We start from the raw sequence: 26,066 nt of genomic DNA on the forward strand, positions 1-26,066 counted from the left end.
ATTTTGTCTTTGAATATATTATTAGCCCATGGCGATGAGGTTCATCCCATCTCTCTCTCCCTCTCTGACTCTCATGATAATTTACTGCTGTTACTGCAACCGGAGCTTCCTGCTTATATTAGATTAGTTCTACAAAGATGGAAAATCAGAGAGACATTGCTGGGCAACGTCTTCTAAACACGCCGAGGTTTCCCGCCACAAGGCCATTAGTTTGGTATATTGTTGTGACATGACTACTCCTTCACTGTAACCATAGTAACGTGAATAGTGTATCGAACACTGAAGCCGAGAGGTACAAGCTTTCACTTAATTACCTTTGCATTGAAAATGCGGAAGGTTATGTTTTGATCGCTGTGTATTTATTTATTTATTTGTATGCGTGTTACTCGCATAACTCAAAAAGTATTAAACCGAATCGCATGAAATTTGGTGGGATGATTGGGTATTATCCGGGGAACATTTGATTAGATTTTGGGATCGATCGGGTCAAAGGTCAAAGTCAAGGTCATGAAAAGGTCAACATCTTGAATCGCATGAAATTTGGTGGGATGATTGGTTATTATCCGGGGACATAGCGCGGTAAATTTGTATCCATTTGGCATGCAACTAATGCCAAAATGTTCATATTTCAATGCCCAATCTTGTGATATGCGAAGGTATGCGCTCTACTGAGTGCCCGTTCTAGTTTATGATGTGATGATGGACAAGTTTGTCCAACGAGGGAGCCGGCTGGTTTGTCTTCTGTCGGTCTGTCCACCACTGAAACTATTAGAGGTGTTGCTGGACAGACATGCATGGTCCCATGAGGATGAATCCTCGTGACTTTTTTGGTGGTCCTCTGACTGTTTTTCCTCAAGTCCTAACATGAAATTTAGAGATACGAGAAAGTCAATAGTTTGGAAGGTCAATGTATTGGAAGCTTTCAGATTTTCACCTGATGGCATCAAAGTTTTGTGTTCTCACAACAGAAAATACGACAGTCCTCTCCTAACAGCCACACAGCTGGCAATTTACACATAGTATAAGTGCTTTAATTAGCAGTTTATTATTTAAAGGAACAGTGTATTGAGGGGGATCTATTGGTAGAATATAGTTCATCGGTTGATGTTTTCTTGCGTGTATAATCACTTGAAATGAATAATAATAATAGTGTTTTTGTTGCCTTACAATAAGCCGTTTCTATTCTCTTCACAGACAGCTGCCATACAGTAAGTAGTGCAACAAATAACAAGCCGAACATCGGCTCTCGATAGGGCCCTTCGTGTGTTTACTTTAGTTCTTCGACACATTTTTGCAAGAGAAGTTTCAGTTGGTTGCAATCTAAAACCTCACAGCCAAATCGTACACACTGAACCTTAATCTTTGCAATATGCCAAATGAAGAGACTTTAGCTCACAAATAGTTAACATAATTTAAATACAACTGCCTTCGTCTTATGTCAGCTGGGATCGGCTCCAGCGCCCCGCGACCCTAATGACGATGAAGCGGTATTGATAATGGATGGATTTAAATACAACTATTGTTTTAATTTTGTTTTTAAAATGTCTGAATCATTATAATACTTAAAACAATGTATATGTTTGGTATGAACCTAGAGACAGACCAGCACAAGTACTCACGGTAATAATAATCTGTTGGTGACGTTTGCGCTGCAGCTCTCAGATGTTGCCCACTGGGTGGCGCTAGTGGGCAACACGTCCCTTTACACAGTGACTGGACTTGCCTTAATACAGTATGTCAGAATGTACCTCAGGTACTGTTGACCATGGACAATAATGTTTTAATATCCAAGCAGGAAAGCTGTGTCCCAGTGTCACTGCCATAAACACCCTACATGTAAAACACACATGCAGTATAGACAGAGACTGACACATGATGCAGCTCGAAAAGCTACGGCAGCAATTACGTGTCTAAATCTGACAGAGCGTTCAACCGCCAATAGCTGCCTGCCAGTGTGTGTATGTGTGTGTGTGTGTGTGTGTGTGTGTGTGTGTGTGTGTGTGTGTGTGTGTACTTGCGCCTGTGTCTGACAGAGACAGGCTGGCTGGAATCTTTTCAGGGAAGGGTTATAAACACACAAACACACATACCACACACAAGAAGGCCGAGCAGTGCCACAACGCCCACCTCACACGCTGTTTTCTACACTACATCAGGGGTGTAAACTACATTAACACTAGAACGGGCACTCGGTAGAGCGCATACCTTCGCATATCACAAGATTGGGCATTGAATTATGAAAATGTTGGCATTAGTTGCATGCCAATTGGATAAAAATTGACCGTGCTATGGTAAAAAGAAGATTTTGACCTTTTCATGACCTTGACCTTTGACCTGATCGATCCCATAATCTAAACAAATGGTCCCCGGATAATAACCAATCATCCCACCGAATTTCATGCGATTCGGTTTAATACTTTTTGTGTTATGTGAATAACACACATACAAATAAATAAATAAATAAATACACGGCGATCAAAACATAACCTTCCAGATTGAAATATTTCCCAGTTTCCTCTTCTCCTTCCTTTCTGTATTTATCCACGAGGCATAACCTGAAACAGATAGGAACAAAATGTTAGGAAAGAAACAACACAAAGTGTCTTTATAAGATGATAGGCCAGGACAACATACGTTCTCCGAGCATCTGAAGCTCTAATGTCCTGCTTGTATGTTCCTTTTGGTGTTTTGTTTTTAAATAATCTCCTAAATAGCTGTTCAATTAGGTTGATATATGTTGAGGCCATAGCATGTGGTTTTCATAATGTTCATACTCCTCAAAATATTCAGTGACCATTCAGCGGCCTGTTGCGGGGGACTGTCATCCTGGGACAAGTCACCTGTCACAGAGCATGGTAGGATGGTAATGTCATCATCAGTTATGGTTTATTTGTGACTGTATGAGTGAATTCTGAAGCCTACAGCAGGGGGGGGGGGGGGGCATAGCGGGGTTGTGTAACATGCAACTGAGTCATTCCTCCCTGAGGGCAAACATTTTCACCCTACTTCATTACTGCAACAGGCAGGCTCACGTTCTCTCTCTCTCTCATTTTGTGTGTGTGTGTGTGAGTGTGTGTGTGTGTCCAGGCCATATATATATGCATCCTGCTATGTCCCCAAAAATGCAGCTTCATCTCGGCCCTCCACTGCAGAAACACGTGTGTGAAAGGCAGACCATTAGGGAGATAGGCAGGAGGGGGTTTATTGTTTAGTAGTGTTTAAGAAGTAAACAACAACACGTCACTAAGAAGAAATATAGCATGTGTGTGTGTGTGTGTGTGTGTGTGTGTGTGTGTGCAGGGAGCCTCCCTCGAGGTTGTGTATGGGCTTGTTACAGCAACATTCCTCCACTCAGCTGCTTCTGAGCAGCACATTCCAGAAAGAGAGAGATTGAAGGGGAAAAGAGAGTGAGGAGTAGGGGAGAGAAAAGGAGGTGGAGATAAAAGGGGGGAGTTAGATTAGAAGGGGGGAGGGGGGATGTGGGCCGAGTGGTTATGAAAGGAAACAGGAATATTAATATAATATGTAATTGATCCCTGGTGTAACCCCTCTTCTGCACAGAGAGGTCAAAGGTCAGGGTCAGATACAGTACAGAGAAAACAGGAGCAGTGCTGAGAAAAGGAAGTGACAGAGAGAAGGGGGTGGATCTCAGGAGGCCACCAGGTCTTTTCCTAAAATATTATTCCCCATATAACCATAACACACACACACACTAAGTAGAGTCCTTGGCGTGTGTTCATCTTCAGTCTACTTGACCTGTTTCCACTGAACTAAGGAAGAAAGAAACAAATCATGGACACACATAATGAGGAAACCACATGATGACACTCCTCTATACAGACACGGCGAACACAAAGATGATGTGAAGAGAGCTCATCTCACTGCATTCGGTTACTTAGAGAGAGTATTGGCTTGAAGATCACAACACAAACACATTAAATAACTTCAGTGAGTAAATAAACACATTATGTCTAAAAGGTACCCGTTAAATAATATGTTCAGGCAAATAATCAAAGACTGTATTGTCAGTAGCTATAAATATTAATCACATTTATACAGGGGAGGTGAAAAACAAACATTACATAGTTTCAGCTTCTCATGTGTTTGTTTATTTATGTGATCGACAACTGAATATATTTGTGTTTTGAACTGTTGTGTGTTCTCTCTCCTTGTTAATGTTCACTTTATTTTTTCTCAGAGACGGACCGAACAGAGAAGAACAATTACTGTTTGGGATGAAGGCTCTGTAATCACACAGGAAAATCAACTGATGGTGTCTATTCAACGAAGAGAGGACAGAAACATAAGATCTTTCCCGAGGATAACGAGCAAATGCGTTTTCGAGACGAGAGCAACAATCAGCAGTTTGTGTGTGAAAGCTTGTTGGCTGCCTGACAGCGTCCCCTTCTCCTTCTCCCTCTTCCTCAGACTGAATAGACGGGTTTGTTTGTTGTCACTGGTAGAACTAAAGGGAAACAATGCCACTCGATTCCCCTTCTGTGTGTGTTTATCGGAAGACAGTTAATAATGCATCAGTGTCTATTGAGTTTCCATCCCCCGGAAGTTGCATCCAGAATACCAATTTACCATTTGCTCTTTCCTCTTCTCTGCGTCTCTGTTTCCATGCGTTTTTAACGCGTTTGTCAGTTATAATGAAATGACCTGGATGCTCAAAATTAGCATACCGTAATATCGTTTGGAAAACACCAAACATTTAAGTGTATGAAACAACATATTTTACGTATGTGATATGGTAACCATTGGTGTAGATGTGTCCATATAAAATAGTTTGTTTCTATTTCTGACTGCATTTTAATCCAGATCATATATCTGACCCACTAATCTGTTGGCTGTTACCTGCTTCTTTACTCTAGGCTTCACATATCTATCTATCTATCTATCTATCTATATATCTATATATCTATCTATCTGTATATATGTTAGTGCTCTAGAGTAAATCAATAACAGCATTATGGCTGAATGAAAGGATTATTAAACAGTATAAAAAAGCTTAATGTAACCTGTACTCTCCTGTAATCCCTGGCAGAGTGCAAACAATTAAAGGTACATGTAGATAGATAGATAGATAGATAGTGAAGTAGGTCAGTGGCTTCAATGTGTTATTGTATACATGTGTCGACCACCACAACTAAAATGATTTGGAGGAATTAGACAGAGCTGGATCTCTTATACAACCGACATGCTTTCACATTAATGCATCGATGATATACAGTAATCTAAAAGGATTGTATGTATGTAGTCTTTTTATTACTTATTACTGTAGAATTACAGTATTTTAACAGACTTATGTTGCAAAAGTACCACATAAGATTGGCATTAAAAATACTTACAAATACTAAAAATACAATTCACAAAAGTGTAAGACTTTTAGGAAGAAAAAAGAGGATTACTATTCATATAAATATAATTCCACGATAAATCAGTATGCATCACAATATTACACTTAAAACATATATTTGTTATTATTTCGTTTTTTAAACAGATATGTTTTTTTAAATTGACAAACAATGTGGTTTATCTCACCAACGTCGACGACGAACCGCGTCAAAACGACAGACACACTTTCAATCCAATCAAACTTGTTCCGTGGGCAGCGAGACATCTACGTTAGCCAATGGATTTCTAAAATGTTCTGTCAACTGTCCAATCACAGACGGCTATATAGTGGAAGGGGAGGGTCTTGTTCTCCCTCGGCTTTGCCCAGTCCGGATGTTCCCCAGTAGCGGATAACTAGCAGCAGTGTGTGTGAATGTGGCAACCGAGGTAGACAGGGAGGGGTACATAGACTGACTAGACCAGGGCTTTTTGTCTTTTTGTCTTTTTTCTTTCTTTTTATTTTCTTACAGAGCCAAGTGTGTCCTCTTTTTGTGACGCCACGGCTGTAAAGTTGCTTGTAGACGTGAAAGCCCGGCCGCTGCCGCCGCCGCTTTTCTTTGGGACGAATCGGTACCGTTGTGAAAAACAGCCCAGAAGAAAGAAGGAAAGGGAGAAACAACATGGGGCTATAATAAAAAAAATAGGTGTTGTATTATAAACCGACGATGAATCTCTGGGAGGATCCGTGAAGCTTATTTATTTTTATTTATTCCTCCTCTTCCCTTTCCCTAGTGTCCCTTTTTGTTGTTTTATTTGTGAATTTTTTTTTCACCTCCCTTGCTACTTTGGGAGGTTGTTTTTATTAATTTTTGTTAAAGAAAAGAAACAAGGCAACGGGATACGTAACGACAAGGACTGCAGGATGGACCAAGCCGGCATCCTGAGAAAGTTTATCCAGGGGGTGAAGGCCATGAGCGAGGGGGACGAGGAGAGGGGAGAGGACAACTTCGGCAGCGACTTTATGGTGGGTCAACATTTACATGAGCTAGAATCCTTTACCTCATATCCACCTCAAGCAAACCTCTCATCACAACCTCCACCCTTTCCCCAACACCCCACCCCTCCCGGTCTCCTGTATCCCCCAGGAGGTGAGGCAGGGGCGGCCACACTGCCCTCTTCCTTCTCCTCCCGTCTCCAGGCTTTACATGGCGGCCTAGCATTGTCTCCCAACCCTCAGAAACACCACCGGCTCCTATTTTCTTTCTTTCTTCTGTCTCCATTTCTTTTTAAATATGCATACGAAGACACATAAGCAAAAACAAGAAACATGCACGTCACTTTTTTCTGTTTTTGGGACGCAGCGTTGCTGGGGGGAAAGCTTAGCATAGGTGCATGCTGTGCTAAAGTGCAGTCATTATGGCTTACTGTCTGATAAGCATGCCTGATTGAGAGGATACAGTGCAGTGATTCACTGTCCTCTGTCAGACTCCAGAAGCCATGACGAGCCACTGGCCAAACTGAGCATGTGGTATCTCCTTTTAATGTACCTGTAGTATGCCTGTGCATATTTAATACAGCCTATTGCTAGAAATCTCTATGGAATATTTATAGACCCACTGCAGATGCTTACTTGGTGGAGGTTTCTGGCACGTATGTACGGCAGTGGATGACAAATCCACCTAAAGACAGACAAATCAACAGACAAATATAGTTTCCCTGGATTTTCAGGCTCAATCCGCCCAGTTTATTCCACCCTCAACTGGTATAAATAGGATGCACAACATATTTGAGACGCATTGTAATGCCATCAAATTGAACTGCACCACAAGCGAGTCTCCACAATGACCATGAAGTTGATTTAAAGTTTAAAACCGAACATCATGGCCTTCATGAGGGCTGATATATTAGACTGGTTATGTTGATAAACTAACAACTGACTGTATTATTCATCGAGGAACAACAACAAACCCAATCCTTCTCTCTCGCTCTCCCTCCATAGTTATGGGCCGCAACATGCATCCTGTTTGTGATTATGTCTCACTGTTTGTATTGTAATGTTCTGTAGAACTGTGTATTGTTACTTTACGACATTCTTGCATGTGGAAAGCGACATTCATTGTTTAATATAGATAACATGTTTTGTTTGCCACATGATGACCGCTGACCTGCAGTCACACCCAGAATGCATCGCCGGATGATGTAATAGGACTTGTCCTCGGCTCGTGAAATTGCTGAAATAGCCACAGCCGGTATGGAACTTCTGTAAAACCATTTGCGCCACGACGCGGTCATATTAGGTAAATGATTTTGATGGGGATCCGTGAGGAAATGATGTGCGAGCTGGAGGGATGCGTTCACATTTCATTTGTGAGTTTAAATTAATGAAGCGGAGAAAAGCCTCTGAAGGATTCAGAACGACACGCGCCTCAGTTACAGTTGAACTAGTTGTAGCAGCAGATTGTGCGTTTGGATTTCCTTTATGATTCTCATCACGCCGCAGGGGAGTTAAACACTGGTTGGTTTTTTTGCCCTGTAGTGTGGTTGTTTGTGAAAGAGGTGTTTCAGTGTCTGGGCTAACTTTTTCTCCTTTTGCCTACACACACACACACACACACACACACACACACACACACACACACTTCCTTCTCCTTACTTCCCTACTTCATCCAAGCTGCTTGCTGGAGCTTGCAACATTCTTTCTTGGCCCATTTCATAACATTTTGTCCTGGCTTTAAAACTGCAGCTCTCTCAACTCCTGGGCACACTTTGCATGAAAGCTACACAATTTGGCGAGCTTCTTGTGCTGAAAATAGGGCCGAAACAACACATTCTGAATTAAGGCAAATTCTGTGTTTGTATTCAGTTGTGTGCAGGTGGGCATGAAACGGACAGGTAGCGCGTGCTGCGCTTAAACCCGACTACGAGGGGCGTCGGGCTGTGTGAGAGGCGTTGAGGAAGTGCTTTATGGATGAACTACAGCCATGTAGATGGAACAATCTTCTAGTATCTCTGATTCGGTTTCATTACCTTCGCATTGAAAATGTATGAGTGTTATTCGCATAAGTAAAAAAGTATTAAACAGAATCGCATGAAATTTGGTGGGATGATTGGTTATTATCCGGGGACCATTTGATTAGACTTTGGGATCGATCGGGTCAAGGTCATGAAAAGGTCAACATCTTCTTTTTACCATAGCGCGGTCAATTTCTATCCAATTGGCATGCAACTAATGCTAAAATGTTCATAATTCAATGCCCAATCTTGTGATATGCGAAGGTATGCGCTCTACCGAGTTTTGTTGGCTCGAAACACAATAATTCTTTTCTACTGTGAAATCTATTTTCTTTTTTGCACATCCCTCCTCCAGACGGTAACGTGACGATAAAACCGCTCGCGTAAATGTCATCTTTTTGCCATGTAAAGGCTTCAATTCGAACTATTTCTTTTTTCCTACAGTAATTCAGTTATTTTTGTGCATGGAAACATGTCAGTTTTATTCACGCTCTTCACGGAAATGGAGCTTCAAGCGACATCTGCATTGAGATGGCAACATCTGCTGGTAAATTAGGCGCGTTGTCTGAATTATTCAGCAGCGCGTAGACAAGAAGGCATGTTCTCCTCGAGCGCAGGTGGGCCGCGTGTCACTCGGGACTCGTCCGCCGACATGTAAGCGAGCGCTTTATTTAGCTGCTGGTCTGTCGTACCAATTTCCAGCCTCGCGTGAAGCTTTCAATTGCCGGAGTCAAACCCAAATGCCACAAGCACACGGGGTGTGCAGACTGAGTCACCAGAACACCTGGTCGCGCCCACTCTGACGGCCTATTGTTGCGTATAGAACGTGTTTTATTGGCATAATAACAATGCACTGGACGGGCAACAAGTCAGATATAACATGCTTTGATACTCCTTCTGCAGCTGTTTGATGGATCAGGGACACGTGACTTTTTTTTCTTTCCTTTCTGGCACCCAAATGTAAGAAGTGTCTTAAAAATTAAAAATAAACTCATTCAGGCCCTAATCGTGCTGCCTTTTTGTTGCACAGCGTTTCTTTGGGCTGTATGCTCGTCTTTTTTTTATAGTTGTTAGCCAACCACCTAATGTTAGTTTAACCCACACGAAGAACTGTACGCTACTTAATTGTTTAAATGAATTAAAACGACTTGTCTCGAGCACTGCACTTAATTGCCGCATGCCGTTTCCTGAGAGTCGATCATTTTACCGTGAGGTGGTAAAGTCGTATAGCTCCGGGTATCCAGAGAAGTTATTGAATTACCATAAAACGTGCAATATCGAAATATAGATGTTTATATTGTTATTACCTTCGTATTGAAAATGCGGACGGTTATGTTTTGATCGCCGTGTATTTATTTATTTATTTGTATGCGTGTTACTCGCATAACTCAAAATATTAAACCGAATCGCATGCAATTTGGTGGATGATTGGTTATTATCCGGGGACCATTTGATTAGATTTTGGGATCGATTGGTTCAAAGGTCAAGGTCATGAAAAGTTTAAACTCTTCTTTTTACCACAGCACGGTCAATTTCTATCCAATTGGCATGCAACTAATGCCAAAATGTTCATAATTCAATGCCCAATCTTGTGATATGCGAAGGTATGCGCTCTACCGAGTGCCCGTTCTAGTTGAGATGTGAGATTACCTTAATCCCCATAGAACATTTTGACCACATCGCTCAGCTATGCGTCTATTATTTCTTCCTTGACCATCCACATCTTTACTGACAACTACTGTTTTTGAGTTATTTTAGTGTTCAACTGAACAGCTTTGCAGCATGTCAGTGGGTCCAAATGGCCGTTTATAAAAGATTTAAACTTCAGCTATGCAGCGTGTCATCAGTAAACGGTATGATGACTGTAACCAATCCTGTAAGCCGTTGATTGCTTCATTTAAAGGGATAACAATGGGATGACGGGCAAAGTATGCACTGTTGAGACCTGGATTCTGTCTCATGACGCAAGTTCTGCAACATGGGGGCATCTCTCAAAACCAAACAATGGCAATCTTAAGGGTGGTTATCAACCGGCTCTGCCAACCCACAGCTTCCCAAACCATCTATTAGTGCACTTATGTAAGAGTTAAAAAAGAAGAAGTAGCCAGTTAAACGGACAACGATATGGGCACATTCAGATTCAACATTTGGAGAAAACGTAGTCAGTTGGAGATAAAACATGATTCAGTAAGTAAACGGAAGATAAAACCCATAACTAGAATACAAGAACTTGCGATGTAAGACTTCCCAAAGTTAAAATATGAAATGAAGAGAATTATCTCTGGATAATGTTGACATAAATGTGTCATCTTCAGTCCCAATATAACAGAAACGGTAACACCGTTTTCATTTTGAAGGTCAGGTGAGATTGCTTGAGGCACACTGCGAGCCACGCTTCGATATCCGATAACGCCCGCCACAGTACGAGCTAGCCTCCAACTAAAGGCCCGTCTAAGAGAGCTATAAAGAGTCCTGGACTGTCCACAAACCATCCCGTTTGAAAATGGATTTGGCTTCCTTGATGGCGTAAATGTCCGCATCAAAGATGAACTATGTGAAAGCTCGGCGTGGGTCCACTCCGCCGGCGTGAGCGAATCGCCTGACGTCGACCCTTCCTTTTCAAGTGGGTTGAGTGAGGTGTTAAATGTTGTGGTCAGATCCGTCCGACGTTATATCGCTGACTCGCAAATCGGGCTTTGTGGAACGAGCGCTAACTCCATGCCGTCCTGGAGACTGAGTTTTGCTCTTCGGTTTTGATGTGTAACCTTCGGTGGGCAGATTTTTTAAAAAAAGTGTCAAAATAGTATTGCAGCAAAGAGAGAAGCAATCTAGAAACGCTCTTGGGTGTATAGTCCATTGAGGGAGTGAGGAGCCGGGTTTGCTCGAGTCTGAGTTGATTGAACACACAAGCTGCAGGGGTTGAGCCTGTGACCTCAGTGTTATGGGAAACCCTCTGTGACTACTGGGCCACCACGCAGCCTGAAAGAAACATGCTATTACAGAAGACCTAAAAAAAAAAAAAAAAAAGCTTCACAGCGTTTGTTGTAAATGTGCATTTTTTTCCCACCTAATGGAGCTGAGAACAAATTCTCAGCGAACATAATGCCGCTTTGCCGCGCGGCACACGAACAGACGTCTGCGTACGAGCAGATGTCTGGAGATTGCGATTTGCGACCCACGTATGAGACGGAAGGAGACGCTTTGCGTGTCTTTTATAAAGGCGTGAAAATCTTTTCACAGGTCCGGTGAATGTCGCTGCGGAGCGGTTCAAGTTGGAAATGAGGAGCGATAAAGAGAGCATGGTGTAAAATCTGACTTTTCTAAATACACTGGCGTAAACGCACACGTACCTGCTGTTGGGAACACTGGGCTCAACATTGTGGTCTAGACAGGGTTTAGACATGTGATCAACATTGTGTGTGTGTGTGTGTTTCTTTCTTCCTTCCCCACTTTTGTGAGCAGATTCCTCCCAAATCGCACATCAAAGAAAGCGTAAAAGTGCAAACGCGCGCTTCTCTTAATGTGTGCCCTGTTGGGCAGACATAAAACACTCGGAGGGGAGGCAAGGAAATTAGATGTGACGATGCCTAACAGGCTTGTGTGTGTGTGTGTGTGCGCGCGCATGTGTTCTTGTGTGGTTTTTGTGTTGTAGCTATTTCCACAGTCAACAGGGGGCTTCCCCTTGTCCTCTGTGAGTTTGTGTGTCTGCATTTGAAGTGCCTGCACACACATCTGAGCCTGCAGCGCATGATCTGGAAGCCTTTATGCCAATGTATTATATACTAGCCCCAACACACACACACACACACACGCCTCGCTGATCAGGGATGTGTGGACCCCATTTCTGTGTCTCAGCATGGTAGACGAGTGCCAGTTTAAACTGTGTTTTCAGGAGAAGGCGGGACTTGTGTTGGGGGAACTTCATGCGGAGACGGTTCAGAGTTGTTTTAGATTAACTCGGCTCAGGCAGTCGTCTGAAGTCTGAAGCTTGAGGTTTCAGTAAAACTGTCTCAGAAAAGTATTAGTCTGCCATCTTCCATCACTGGCTAAGAAATGAGAATCCGTGTGTGTGTGTGTGTGTGTGTGTGGGGCAACTGCTTTAAGCCCGCCTCATGTTACTGTAACAAGACTTCCCAATTTCCTCTGGTGTCACAAGCCTACTTCTCTCTCGCCCGGCCGGCCCCTCCCACGGCTTAACCCAGAAACCAGCCTTTTGCCTCAGAAGAGAACACAATATTTCCGATAAGTAAATTATCGAGAGAGAGAGAGAGAGAGAGAGAGAGACCTTGCTTGATGAAAGCTAGCCGAGCGACCAACAATGCTGCAGAACTGTAGTGATAAGGTGACCACACACTCTGCAGTCATACGGTGTGTCACAGGTGAAAGGAAATGGCTCCATGGAGAGACATCTTTGTACTACACCAGGAGCGTATTAAACGATTATAATATCAACTAGAACGGGCACTCGGTAGAGCGCATACCTTCGCATATCACAAGATTGGGCATTGAATTATGAACATGTTGGCATTAGTTGCATGCCAATTGGATAAAAATTGACCATGCTATGGTAAAAAGAAGATGTTGACCTTTTCATGACCTTGACCTTGACCTTTGACTCGATCGATCCCAAAATCTAATCAAATGGTCCCCGGATAATAACCAATCATCCCACCAAATTTTATGCGATTCGGTGAAATACCTTTTGAGTTATGCGAGTAACACGCATTCAAATAAATAAATAAATACACGGCGATCAAAACATAACCTTCCGCATTTTCAATGCGAAGGTAATAAAGAAACGCAGAACGTCAGTGGAACGCACGGCGGCAGACTCGTACTCGACCCGTGTCTGGACTCAAGCGTGAGAGCTGAATAAACATCACACCGGCTCGGTGCAGAATGAAGCTTGTGAGGCCAGTCTGACCCCCCGTGTCTGGGCTGTGAATATCCGAGCAGGGAAGGGATTAATACATGCACACAAACACGAAGCGCACAATGAGCTCCTGTCCCAGGTGCCCGGGATTAGATGCGGTTTTGTCCACATCTGCTTCCTGCAGCCGGCCTCGCTTCAGAGCGGGTAACGACCAGCAGGCAAATACCCCAAAAATGTGAACTGTGTTGGCGTAGTATGGCCTTCAACTGAAACTGAAAAACATCCAACGTGTCGGACCTCTACGGACGTGGGTTCCTCTCCAGAAACTATTAAGTCATAAATTCCCTGTGGATGATATTTTAAATTTTCAGTCTGCTTGAGAGGGTGTTTATTGTTTTCTGACACAAATGATGGTAGAGGGGGGGGGGGGGGGGGCATGAAATTTGGTGGGATGATTGGTTATTATCCGGGGACCATTTGATTAGATTTTGGGATCGATCGAGTCAAAGGTCAAGGTCATGAAAAGGTCAACATCTTCTTTTTACCATAGCGCGGTCAATTTGTATCCACTTGGCATGCAACTAATGCCAAAATGTTCATGATTCAATGCCCAATCTTGTGATATGCGAAGGTATGCGCTCTACCGAGTGCCCGTTCTAGTTATACAATGTGGTGGACAGTTTTCCCTTTTCAGTTTAAAATGCAACATGTTTACACGTCTTCTTTAGTTTGATAGTCATCAGAAAGAAACCGTCAAACTTCATCAACTACGAAAAAGGAAAAATTGGGCCGAACTTGTCATCCACTGCTCTTATGCCAAATTGGTCACATTTGAGAATAACAGTTAAATCCTTGTTGAATTATTAAAGAAGAAGAGGGCACGGCAGGATGGCGTCATAATATTTGTCCCAGTCAAACGTAAAATCCTAGTACTTTTAATTTAAGAAATGTTGAAGTCTTCTCGGTCTTGTTGTGATATTAAAACATTTATTAGGGTTGTTTTGTTTAAAAAGGAAGACGAGTAGAGGAAACTTACCGTCGCATTTACACCCCTGAACACATATTCTGACACTTAAACCAGAAGATTTGTCTTTTGCTTTTCGTTCACGTTTTTTTTTCACATCTCCAGTTCATCTTCAGCCACTTTCCCCACTCCGTCCTTCCTCTCTCGGTCCACTTCGTCTTCGGATGTTGTTAAAGCCGCAGAAACCCTGGCTCCTTATTCCAAGGATGCCCGTAAGAGGCGGTGCACTTACGCCAAGCACAGATTTGAGGTCCCAAAGGAAGTTGTCACCCAGAAGTGACTCTGGTTTTACATGGCGGGTTGAACCGCTCGCTTTCAGTTCAGGTGTTTCCAGCAGTCAGTGTGACCTTATATACTAACACACACACACACACACACACACACACACACACACACACACACACACACACGGTCAGGACCCCTGACTCGGACTAGAGGTCAGTGGTGGGTTTCATGCTATTTCCTTAGTGATCGAGCGTGATTACTCCGCTCTGTTTAACTGGTAAACTAACAGTTGTACTTGACCTATTGTCTGATAAATGTGATTTATATATATATATATTTTTACAAAACAAAGCAATTTGCTTCATTGCAGAGAGTCTGATCAGAAGATTGATACCGACACTCACATGAAGCTCCAGCAGCTGTTTAGCTTAACGTGAAAAGGGGGAAATAGATGCGCATAAATCCACCTATCAGCACCTCCTAATTAACGCACTGACTCTTGTTTGTTTAATTTGCACAACTGAGACGTCATTTCGCAGGTTTAAGGCTGGACTGTTTTCAGTCTTTATGCTAAGCTAACTGGCTGTTTCGTCCACCTACACATTTAGCATTCAGAAGCACCAAACGTGTCAACACGTCGAGAATATCGCTTAAAAGCTGCTCCTCATTCATGCTGCTGTTTATATCATATCTGTCCTGTCACAACTACACATTTGTTTTCATTCTCTTGATCAATATATGACTCATTCAACGTTTGGTGCAGTCGCATCTTTTTCTGTCCAACGAAACATGACTTTGCAGCCTTTCCCCCCCGATCCCAGACACTAACGGCCCTCACGTGACGCGTATCGAACGGACAGACGGAGACACGCAGGGCGACGTGCATCCTTCCCCTGCTCGCAGGGCGGGAGATCGATTTTTCTGAGTGCTTTGTAAGAGGTGACCCATTTCAGCTTATGTGTGTGTGTGTGTGTGTGTCCATGAAAAGTGACCATCAGCCTCTCTGCCACTAGCGCTCGACACCTTCGCTTCCTGGCCACACACACACACACACACACACACACATTTTCCAATCGCTTCTGCAGGCAGAGCATATTTTCTGCCGATTAGTGCTTACAGCTGAGTAAAGAAAAATAGAATGTGTTTCTCTTTGTGTGTGTGTGTGTGAATAATTCAGTGTGCCAGAGGAGTACAGCGATGCCGACTTATTCAGCCAGGAGACAGAAAGTAGGTTAGACCCACTGACGGTTACATCTCTCTCTCTCTTTTTACCTCTAGCTCTCTATCTCTCCACATTTTGTTGTTAAATCTTCATTTCTTCCTTCGTTTCCTCATCGTCTTTCCCATTGTCTCTCCATCTGTCTCCCTCTCTCTGGGTCCAGTAACTGCTCTGGCATCCTTGAGCCATTTTAGGCCCAGTCAAGTCATTGTATAGAAATGTGTCTGCGAACGCAGATGACTCAGTTGCACCCTGAAGGGGGTCTGTGAAGTAGGCACTGGGCTTTTCGAGGGGGCAACGCCCTGTGTGTGTGTGTGTGTGTGTGTGTGTGGTGGAAGTAGAGCGTCCACAGGAAACTGGCCAACTCAGTCATGCTGTTTCACTCCTCTGACTGATGGGAAGTTGGAAAATATTCAGAACCGAAAGGAGTTGACAGGTAGAAATGGAGTGTGTAACAAGAGCAATGTGACAAAGATTTTCTATAATTTTTTTGCTTTGCTGAGGCCCGAAAGACGGATGAAAGCCCCGGAGTGAAGCACCATTGATGCGTCGGTTAGATGACCTCAGGGGAATAAAAAACAGAGTTTATCCGGAAAAGTTGAACTTTTGACACCATCTGCTCGCATGATGTTAAAATGTGTGTATCGTGCCTCTCGCATTTATTAGCAAACCAGACCACAACAGGGCAGCGACGGTGGTCTCACTGCATTCTGGTCTTTTTAATTGTGTGAAAACCATAGAAAACGGTTTGACACGCTTTTTGTAACATTTTACTAACTTCTCCTTCCTGTGAGGAGAAATGTTTTCTACTTTTTTGTGCAAAACGTTCTTCTAAAGGTGCAAATGATGACGATGTTAACCTGGATCTGTTGGCTGCAGGAGTGCACTTATGAATAAATATCGGGATGGTTATTTTTTCCTTGCTCCCTCTGCCCCCCCCCCCCCCCCCTCCCTCTCCATTGAGGACAGAAGCTAGTGCGAAGCGACAGAGTAAAGAGCGTGTGAATGGACGACGGAAATAAAAGAACCCATTAGCTTCGTAACCAAGAGCTTCTTAAAAGCCTTGGCTCTCCCTCCTTCCTTCTCTCTTCCCCTGTTCTTCCCTGTTCACCGCCTCTTTGTTTCTTCCCCCCTATCATTCCTTTTTATCTTTAATATCCTCATCTCTTCTCCTCCATATCTATTTTTTTTTTCTCGGTCCCTCACACCCCACCTCTCTGGGTTTGTTTATAAAAGGTACCGAGCTGCAGGCGAGGACTCTCTCCCTCTGCTGTATTTCTTCTGCATCCTCCAGTGTGTGTGTAGTAAGATAATTAATTAGAAACAGGGTCTGTCTGCAGGACAATGGAGAGTAAAGATTGAGAAAGATGTTAGCTGAGTCTCCATCCAAGTTTCAAATTTAAAAAGTGTTGAATGCAATTCAGCTTTTATACGTGGGGAGTTTATTCTCCATTATCAGTAATTGCGAAATTTGCCTCTCGAAGTGTCGAATTTGTCTACCAATGGTCGTTGAAATCGTGAAATGTTGTGTACCTTCACGCTGTACAGTGTTGGAAACACACACCTCGTCCACATTCAATGCCGATTTGAGAGATGGAGGTGTTGGGAGTCCACGCGCTGAAATGTCTGAGCCGGACTCTGTTGTTGTTGTTGTTACCTGGGTTTTCTGTTGCTAATCCGCTCCAATTTGACCTCCCATGATTATACAAGTAGAGTCATGAAAACATGAAATATTTTCCCTAATTGGCATCATGTATAGATTCAAACAGGGGCCCAAAAAAAAAATTATGTGTGTCTTCTCGGGCTCTGGCCCAGCACAGAAGCAGACCTCTGTTTCGAAATGTAGTTCACAGGAGGAGCTCTAATGCTATTAACACACACACACACACACACACACACACACACACACGCAGACAGCTGTGTTGCCGCCCACAGTCTCAGTGTGTACCTCTCGTCCTCCCTCATCTCCTTTCCTCTCCCTCAGCTCGCCGTAGTGGTTTAGAGAGATGAGTGATGCAAAATGAAAGCCGTAAAACTCATTATGTCTTGTGTGTGCGTGTGTGTGCACTTCAGAGCAAATGTATATAACGTAAAGCTAATCTGTGCAGGCGTGAGAGCCGAGGAGAAGAAGATACGTTATTTACTTTCCGCTAAACCTATCCTCTCTTGTTGTGTTGTTTATTCCAGCGGTTACGACGGTTATCGACTAAATATCGGACGGAGAAGATCTACCCCACCAACGTAGGAGAGAAGGAGGAGAATGTCAAGAAGAACCGATATAAAGATATACTGCCATGTAAGTACAGAAACCCTGAATGTTGTGACAGATCGTGCAATGGTCTCTGCCTCTCGGAGCTCTCCATGTTCTTGATGACCTCGGGGGGGAGGAGCTTCCACGACCCAACATCTGGCCTCCTGTTTTATATCTTTTTTTTCTCCTGTCGTTCCATCCGTTCATTCCTTCATTAAGGCTGTTCGTGAATGAGCTGCTGATGAGGCAGATGAACAACATCATCCATCACACACACACACACTTGGAAATGAGGAGGTTGCTGAGTGTCCATTAACCTCTTTACATTACAATTATTTTGTGTCTCAATTTATCTTTCTTTGAATTAGCTCTTTTCTCTTTCTCTCGTCTTATTTCATCGTCTGTTTCTGGATGTATAAAATATTTTTAAATGCAAGTAAATATGTCTCTCTCTTCTTTTTTCACCCCCAGTTGATCACACCAGGGTGAAGCTGACGTTAAAAACGACCAATCAGGACACGGATTACGTCAATGCTAACTTCATCAAGGTAAAGAAAAGCTGCTGGGAGTCCTTTGCTTTGTCGTTCGACACTTTGATTCCAGCGCTGGAGATATTTCTGTGGTATGAAGGGCTAAATGTGACTCACAGGAACATCCAGTGTTGGCATAAAGTGGCTTCACAGAATATATATATTTGTAAAAACGGTTCATCTGCTGAACTTCCTTTGTTGTTTGACACTTTGATTACCGTGCTGGGGAAATGTACGCGGCATAAAGTGCTCCATGAATCACAGGAACATCCAGTGTGGAGATAAAGGGCCTTCACAGAATATATAATTTTAAAAAACGGTGCTGATTGGTGATCTCGCCTTCCTCTCTCTTTCTCCCCCTCGCTCCCTTCAGGGTATGGACGGCCCAGAGGCCTATATCGCAACGCAGGGCCCGCTGCCGAACACCGTCATGGACTTCTGGAGGATGAACTGGGAGTACAATGTAGCTGTGAGTACCGCTCATGGGAGAGAGGGAGGGAGGGAGGAGGGAGAGAGAGAGAGAGAGAGGGAGAGAGGGAGAGAGAGAGAGAAATATTTAACTAAATATTTAATATGGTTGTCAGGCAGATGGGGAGTGCTTATGCTTGAACCAGATGGACAGAAAGGGAGGGGTGTGTGAGGCGGTCTAACTCTTCTTCATTGTCATGTTGGCAGAGTAGAATTAGAAATGCTGAATTTACAGGCGTGGCTGAAACGTCAGTTATCCACGTCGACTTACCTTCTGGTCGATAATTAAGGCTTCCTGGAAAAGGGTCACGTGACAGGGGCGTGACCAATCATAGAAGGACACGTTGTGACTGCGAAGACCCAAACAAGTCGCAAACGTGGGTGTCTCCATCATCGTTTTAAAGTGTTTGTGTTTGCTGTAGTCCGCGCTGGGGGGGGTAACCTCTGAGTTTTCAAACGCATCCGTCCTCGTGAGCGTTTTTAATCCGCCTCATGTGGATGCTCCGTGTAAATGTAGAAAAATATATGCATTTATGGAAATTCGGATTTTCTGGACCTCGTTCGGCAACTACAGCATTTCTTAAATGGAACATAAGAATATATATTTTGGGAAATGTAAGATTTAACTGAGTGGCTGTGTGTAAGTATTGATTTGAATTCTGCCCGTTTGTGTCTCTGCAGGTTATTGTGATGGCTTGTCGAGAGTTTGAGATGGGAAGGGTGAGGCCGCGATATTTAATCCCTTCATGTGTGCGTGTGTCACTCAGTGTGTGTGTGTGTGTGTGTGTGTTCATGCGTCCGTACACACATCTGTATTCTATTAGCTCCACCAAGGTTACGGCAGGTCTTCCGCCCCATCGGTCTGTTTGTCTGAACATACGACATATAATTATCGTCGCCTTAATTCTTTAGTCCAACATGTAAGACGGCTAATCCAGAGGGTTGTTCAGCCTCGGTGAAGCGTTTCTGGTGTTTTTCGTGCCCATCTATTTATGAAAAGATAAACTGAGATGACACGAAAAGCAATTACCAAAGCCCAGGACGTCAAGACGTTCACTGGACTGATAATAAAGTGACTGACGTTACAAATAATTAGCATATGCCTCTATTTGTGTGTGTGTGGCTGTGATATTTGTCTGGTGTTTTGTTCTCAGACAAAGCTAACTGTTTTTTTTCTCCGGTTAGAAAAAGTGTGAGCGGTATTTCCCGCTGCACGGGGAGGAGCCCATGAGTTTTGGCCCCTTCAGAATCTCCTGTGTAAGTAGGCAAATCTGTAATAGCACAGCTGTGTGTGTGGTGGGCGGGGGGGGGGGGGTCTGTTGTTCTGGTCTCCCGCATTTCTCACATTTTGTTCTAGTGACCGTTTCAGTCATGGAGTGTGTGTGTGTGAACTGTTTTCTAGGAATCGGAGCAGAGCAGAACGGACTACTTCATCAGGACTCTGACGGTGGAGAACGAGAACGTAAGTCATGTGACTCATCGCTCCGTCTGTTCTTCGGCCAGTCGCAACCAGGCGATGTTGCGCCGTGTGTCTCGCGTGACGTCGAGCGACGCAGAAATACATCCGGCCATTAACATTTTGCAGAACTATGTTCACGGCGCCACAGAAAGTTGACGGATGCTGATATTCAACCACCGCCCACATCGCTCTCTCCTCTCGGCCCTGCGATGCAATTCGCTGACCTTCCACCTACCCTCTGTTTAAACCTTCAAACGTATTCGTCCGTGTGTCTCCCTGCAGGAAACCCGGAGTTTAACACAGTTCCATTATATGAACTGGCCCGATCACGACGTGCCCTCGTCGTTTGACTCCATCCTGGATATGATCGCACTGATGAGGAAATACCAAGAGAACGACGATGTCCCGATATGTGTGCACTGCAGGTCGGTACGCGACATCCTCTGCAGAGGCGCCGACGCAAATCCACCCATGCGTGCACATCCTGTAACCAAGGCAACGTTTAAAAAAAAAAAAAAAGCGTTGTCCACATTATGCATAACGTGACGCCTCACATCGGCATCGCTGGTTCTAGGTTCTTTTATTTTCTTACATGTGCCATCGAATCCAATTGAATGATTCGTCGATGGTGTTTGAATTCCGATGAAGCGGTAAGAAGGTGCGGCGTAATTACGTCGGATTGCCGTCGGCCGGACGCGTCGTCCTCCTCGGCCGAGCGACATAATCGACATCCGTCAATAAACGAGTTTTGACGGCGCAGTCGTCGACGGGAATGAGACTTCACTGATTCACGAGGCTCTAGATTCAAGTCCTCTGCTGCACACGTGCGTGGTCTCCGCGTGCGAGTAATGAGCAGCCGGGGGACATTTCCTGGCTCCCCTGTTTCACAGCGGGACTCGAGGCTTAAAGACGTGTGTTGATGTGTACTGTACGTGTGTGTGTGTGTGTGTGTGTGTGTGTGTGTGTGGAGGATCTGTGCTCGTTAGAGTAGCAGAGGCTCTCGGACAGCAGGAGATAACGTTTTATGGTTTTATGCGTCGGGCTCGATGCCACAGGATGCTCGGCTCCCTGTCTCCATCCGGTCTAGAAGAGGCTGCATACATGTGGTTGAGAGTAGGGTCGAATCCAGAGCTGATGTGTGTGAGGAGGGTGGCTTTATGTGTGTGTGTGTGTGTGTGTGTCTGAGTCTGCACGTGCTGGTCCTCTAATCTGTATGACTGTGACCGCACAGTGCCGGCTGTGGGAGGACGGGTGCTATCTGTGCTATCGACTACACATGGAACCTCCTCAAAGCCGGGGTATGTAAACACACACACACACACACACAGACCTGAAACACACCTGCACAAATACACACACTTTTTACACACTACATGTTCCGTGAGTGAGGATGACTCTGTTGTGTTTTCTGCTCAATTAAAGAAAATACCAGAAGATTTTAATGTTTTCCGGTTGATCCAAGAGATGAGGACGCAGCGACACTCTGCCGTGCAGACCAAGGTTTGTTCTCGTCTCTTCCCTCCTCACACCGCACGTATGTCGTACCGATGAGAGGTCTAATTATGTATACAAATGCTAATTAGTGATGCGGTGCTAATTGTTTAGCGGCACAAAGAAGTCCCATATTTTTCCACAAGCAGCTGAGCGGAGGTAGATATTTTATAATAGTTTTTTTTTAGATTTCCTGCATCATTTCAACAACTAGCGGTTCCTCCATTACAAAGCCGGTGTGTTTCTGTGTTGTTGTTGTTGTTGTTGTGGAGTTCGCTGCAGTGGAGCGATGATCCTCCAACACAACTTTCATGTCCCGGTCCTGTTTGTACCTTACACTGCCCAATATGATGATCGTCTTAACAAAGCACCGAGCATCCTCTGGCTTTGCGCCTATTAAATGATCTCCCCTCCCACACGCGTGTCCTGAGTCCTGACATTGACGGGGAGGCGGAGCCCTGTTGGATACATGATAGAATTGCCTTCATAGAGTCTCCTGGAAGCCGGTGACTAATGTAATTTCTGAAAAAGCAGCGCAATACACTTACTGCCTTACGGGGGGAGTAATGGCATTAAATCAGTGTGCATCAGGGAAGGCCATCCTATTGTTCTCACACAGGTTGTATTCCACGGCCTTGTAAATGGATGTTTTTAAGTAGACAAGATAATTGGCTGGAAACCTTTTTCTCTCTCTCTCTTTGGGTTCATCTCATTATGTCTCTCTCTCTCTTCGTCTCTCCAGGAGCAGTACGAGTTGGTGCATAGAGCGATCGCCCAGCTCTTTGAGAAACAACTGCAGCTACTGGAGAGCCCCACCAACACGAAGATACAAGAGGGCATGGTATGACACACACACAGTCACACACACAGTCACACACACAGTCACACACACACACACACACACACACAGTGTGTATGCTGTCTTGTGTTAAAGAAAGACAGGATGTTGCTGAGTAACACACTTGGAGTGGAGAAAAAAACACACAAATAATTAGTCACAGGGGAGGGAGAGGGAGAGGGTAGGAGGAGCAGAGCAGAGCAGAGGAGAGGGAGAGAGGGAGAGAGGGAGAGAGGGAGAGAGGAGGAGAGGGAGAGAGGGAAGAGAGGCCTTCAGAAAACTTTTCTCTGTACACAGACGGAACGTTTATGCCCAAATGAAAGATCTCTCAGAGGGCCGCATACAGTTGGATTTATATAAGGGAGCTAGAAAAGCAGCGTTGCTCTTCCCATCACCTTCATCATCTTTTATATTTTAGTTTACACACTTTTCTCCCTTGCCCCCACACAAACACAAACACACTTAAACAGACTTAATTGTCCCCTGTTCCTCCTCCTATTACAATGTTGATGAAAACATGTGTTCATATAAGAAAAGTAGCTTCCCCCGTAATGACCACATTACAGTCAGGTGTTGGATTATTGCAGGTGACTGAGAGATTATCTCGTTGATCCCTGAAGCTCACATCCACCATCCCACATCGGTAGGCAGCAGACTTGGGGAAGCTACTTTGAAATTCACGAGGCGACTCGTCTTCAGCGCAAGAAGTTGAGCTCCAGCAACGCTTTCACTGAAAGCTGCACTACAAGTGATTAATTAACTAAATGAGTGAGGGTCCGACACCAGACCAGCGGTCCTGATCTCTCCTTCCCTGCTGTCAAACCAGTCCGCTTTATTGATTATCTCCTGAAAGAAAAAAATAATAATAAAGAGCAGACTTCAATAATTTCCATACATTTAAATTAAAAACATTTTTTTAACCCTCCTGTCGCCTTCGGGTCAATTTGACCCGATTCAATGTTTAATGTCGGTGTTCTTTCGGGAGTCAACAAACAAACATAAAGTACCTCACACTTAAACTTGGAAAACAATATTAATTCTAATAATTTTCTGGAGATTTTAATAGCTGGGGTCATATTGACCTCAAGGGTAAAATATGTTAGTAAATATAAAGGTAACAGGAGGGTGAAACATTGAATCGGGTCAAATTGACCCGAAGGCAACACAAGGGTTAAAAGCATGCTGGCGTATTTGGGTGATTTCCTGCCACTTGGCAACAAAAGAAGTGTCTCCGTGCTGGAACGGTTACAACCCCACTGCCGCTATAACGTGCAGCTCCAGCAGAATCAATGTGAAGATAAGAGCCAGAGGACAGAAGCATCAATGAGACAGTGTGCCGAGACTCACCGACCCCAAAGGCAGAGGGCACAGAGACCATGAGAGGGAGCGCTGGCAGCAGCCCAGGGGTCGACTTCCTGCTTCGGAAGCTCTGATGACATCACCCTTCTCCCATAATGCACTCTGAGTCTGAGAATAGACGCGCATCCGTTGGGAAAGGGAGATCTTCCCAGGGACGCACGCAACCATGTTTACACAAGGAAAGACTGTTACACTTTCTGAACTCTGACTTTAAAATCTTTTCAGTTCCTCCAGAAGGAGGAGGACGGAGTCCTCTGAACTTCACGCTCCCACATATGTACTTGTTTTAAATTTTGTGCTATTAATCATTTAAGAGGAGGCAAGTGTTTCTGGAGGAAGACAGCAACTCCAGTGCCAGTTTGTTGCTTCTCTTCATAACCTTGTCATTATCCGACAAAGTTGCAGGTCCAACACAAAACGTAATCCGCGTGCTGCACTGACTCAGGCCGAGCACACATTGACTCATGTCCAGTCGGCCATTGTTGGGGACTAACACACCCACACAGGTGCTCTCAACGGCAGCACGAACAATAAGCCGACACATACTCGCGTCCCACGCTCGGTTTTCTGCTTCGCACGCAGGCGCCATTGTTTGCAGGAAGTGGCCTGGTCCTACCAAATGGATTCTTCCCGACACATGAAGTCACGTGAGACGCAATCGCATCCTCCGTCTTTGCTTCACGTTTCGTCCCTTTGGGAGATGGAAGCGCTCATACGGACACGCGGGGCGGAAGTGGCCCGACTTGCCCCTCGGTCTCGAGTTAATGACGCCTGAAGTTGACCCGTCATCGTCTCATTATCGGAGTTTAGAGGGAGTCGCATTAATGTGTCGGGGGTTCGTACGGTCATGGAAAACCTGGAAAAGTCATGGAATTTTAAAATGGTCATTTCCAGGCCTGGAAAAGTCGTGGAAAAAAGTTAAATCATAAAAGTCATGGAACTTTGTTATAATCACATGTTCATTTACGCCGAGTTTGAAATAATTAATATGTTTTTTTAAAGAAAGACGCTCAAAATATAAGCCGTTAATAATACGCAACATTTTTTTTGAATTGTTCATGTTTATACCGAGATTTCAGTTTGGTCATGGAGGAGGAGGAGGAGGAGGAGGAGGAGGAGGAGGAGGAGGAGGAGGAGGAGGAGGAGGAGGAGGAGGAGGAGGAGGAGGAGGAGGAGGAGGAGGAGGAGGAGGAGGAGGAGGAGGAGGAGGAGGAGGAGGAGGAGGAGGAGGAGCTTACAAAATGAAAAGTAAATTATTTAAAAATGTAGCAAAACTAATATGTGAGGTTATATAGATATGACAGTTATCTAGGTAAAATAATATGCTAACATTGGTCTGCAAAACCCACCCTGTGGATTCACACTGCAGCTCCGGCGTGTTCATTAACGACTCTTCGGCTCCATGGAGGTGTTCATGCGAATCCGACTCTAAAGTTTCTTGGAACAACAGAACTTTCCTAAAAACAGTGCAAGCTAAATGTGCTTATGTGGCCTGAGCAACAATGTATAAGGATAAGAAGCCACAAGTCTGAGCGAAGGATGTGATTATTCTGCCCGGGATTCGACACACGCTGCAGTAGCCAAATGTTTTTACTACTTTCAGGTAATAAAAAGCCATTTTGCTCATTAGAACAAGCCAAACTCAATTTAATTTGGTGTTTGCAGATTGTTTTATACTTTCCATTACTTCAGTGTTGGGTATTCAAGAATTGTGAACAAGATATGTGCAAAGAGGGACATAAACAGTGTGGGGTGGGGAGGGTGACTCTTTTTAAATAACCGAAAACTGAGTTGCCCAATAAACTCAAATGTGTGTATTTGTGTGTTTTGAATTGCCCAGATTGAAAGCAGCCCAGATAAAGCCGGCGACCAGTCGGATGACGAGAGATGGGACACGCCTCCTCCCAAACCTCCCCGCGTACGCAGGTGAGACGCGCGGCATGTTGGGTGGGGTAAAGCTCGCACAGAAAGTGAGCAGGA

The 26,066-nt window shown here is 44.3% G+C and overlaps 1 protein-coding gene across 2 annotated transcripts in view; it reads left to right on the forward strand.

Annotated features, from left to right (window-relative positions):
• The first annotated feature begins 5,795 nt into the window (after window positions 1–5,795).
• The window catches only part of ptpn12 (protein tyrosine phosphatase non-receptor type 12), a 34,999-nt gene continuing 14,728 nt past the window's right edge, over window positions 5,796–26,066 (forward strand). For both annotated transcript variants that reach the window (XM_056424773.1, XM_056424772.1), the window contains exons 1-12: window positions 5,796–6,361; window positions 17,878–17,986; window positions 18,413–18,489; window positions 18,845–18,940; window positions 19,621–19,659; window positions 20,125–20,196; window positions 20,342–20,401; window positions 20,681–20,823; window positions 21,630–21,696; window positions 21,821–21,898; window positions 22,632–22,730; window positions 25,927–26,012. In XM_056424773.1, coding sequence (XP_056280748.1) covers window positions 6,260–6,361; window positions 17,878–17,986; window positions 18,413–18,489; window positions 18,845–18,940; window positions 19,621–19,659; window positions 20,125–20,196; window positions 20,342–20,401; window positions 20,681–20,823; window positions 21,630–21,696; window positions 21,821–21,898; window positions 22,632–22,730; window positions 25,927–26,012 — 1,028 coding nt within the window. In that variant the 5' untranslated portion in view covers window positions 5,796–6,259. The remainder of the gene's footprint in view (window positions 6,362–17,877; window positions 17,987–18,412; window positions 18,490–18,844; window positions 18,941–19,620; window positions 19,660–20,124; window positions 20,197–20,341; window positions 20,402–20,680; window positions 20,824–21,629; window positions 21,697–21,820; window positions 21,899–22,631; window positions 22,731–25,926; window positions 26,013–26,066) is intronic.

This window comes from Pseudoliparis swirei, chromosome 10 (genome assembly GCF_029220125.1).
Source record: "Pseudoliparis swirei isolate HS2019 ecotype Mariana Trench chromosome 10, NWPU_hadal_v1, whole genome shotgun sequence".
NCBI classification, from domain to species: Eukaryota; Metazoa; Chordata; class Actinopteri; order Perciformes; family Liparidae; genus Pseudoliparis; species Pseudoliparis swirei.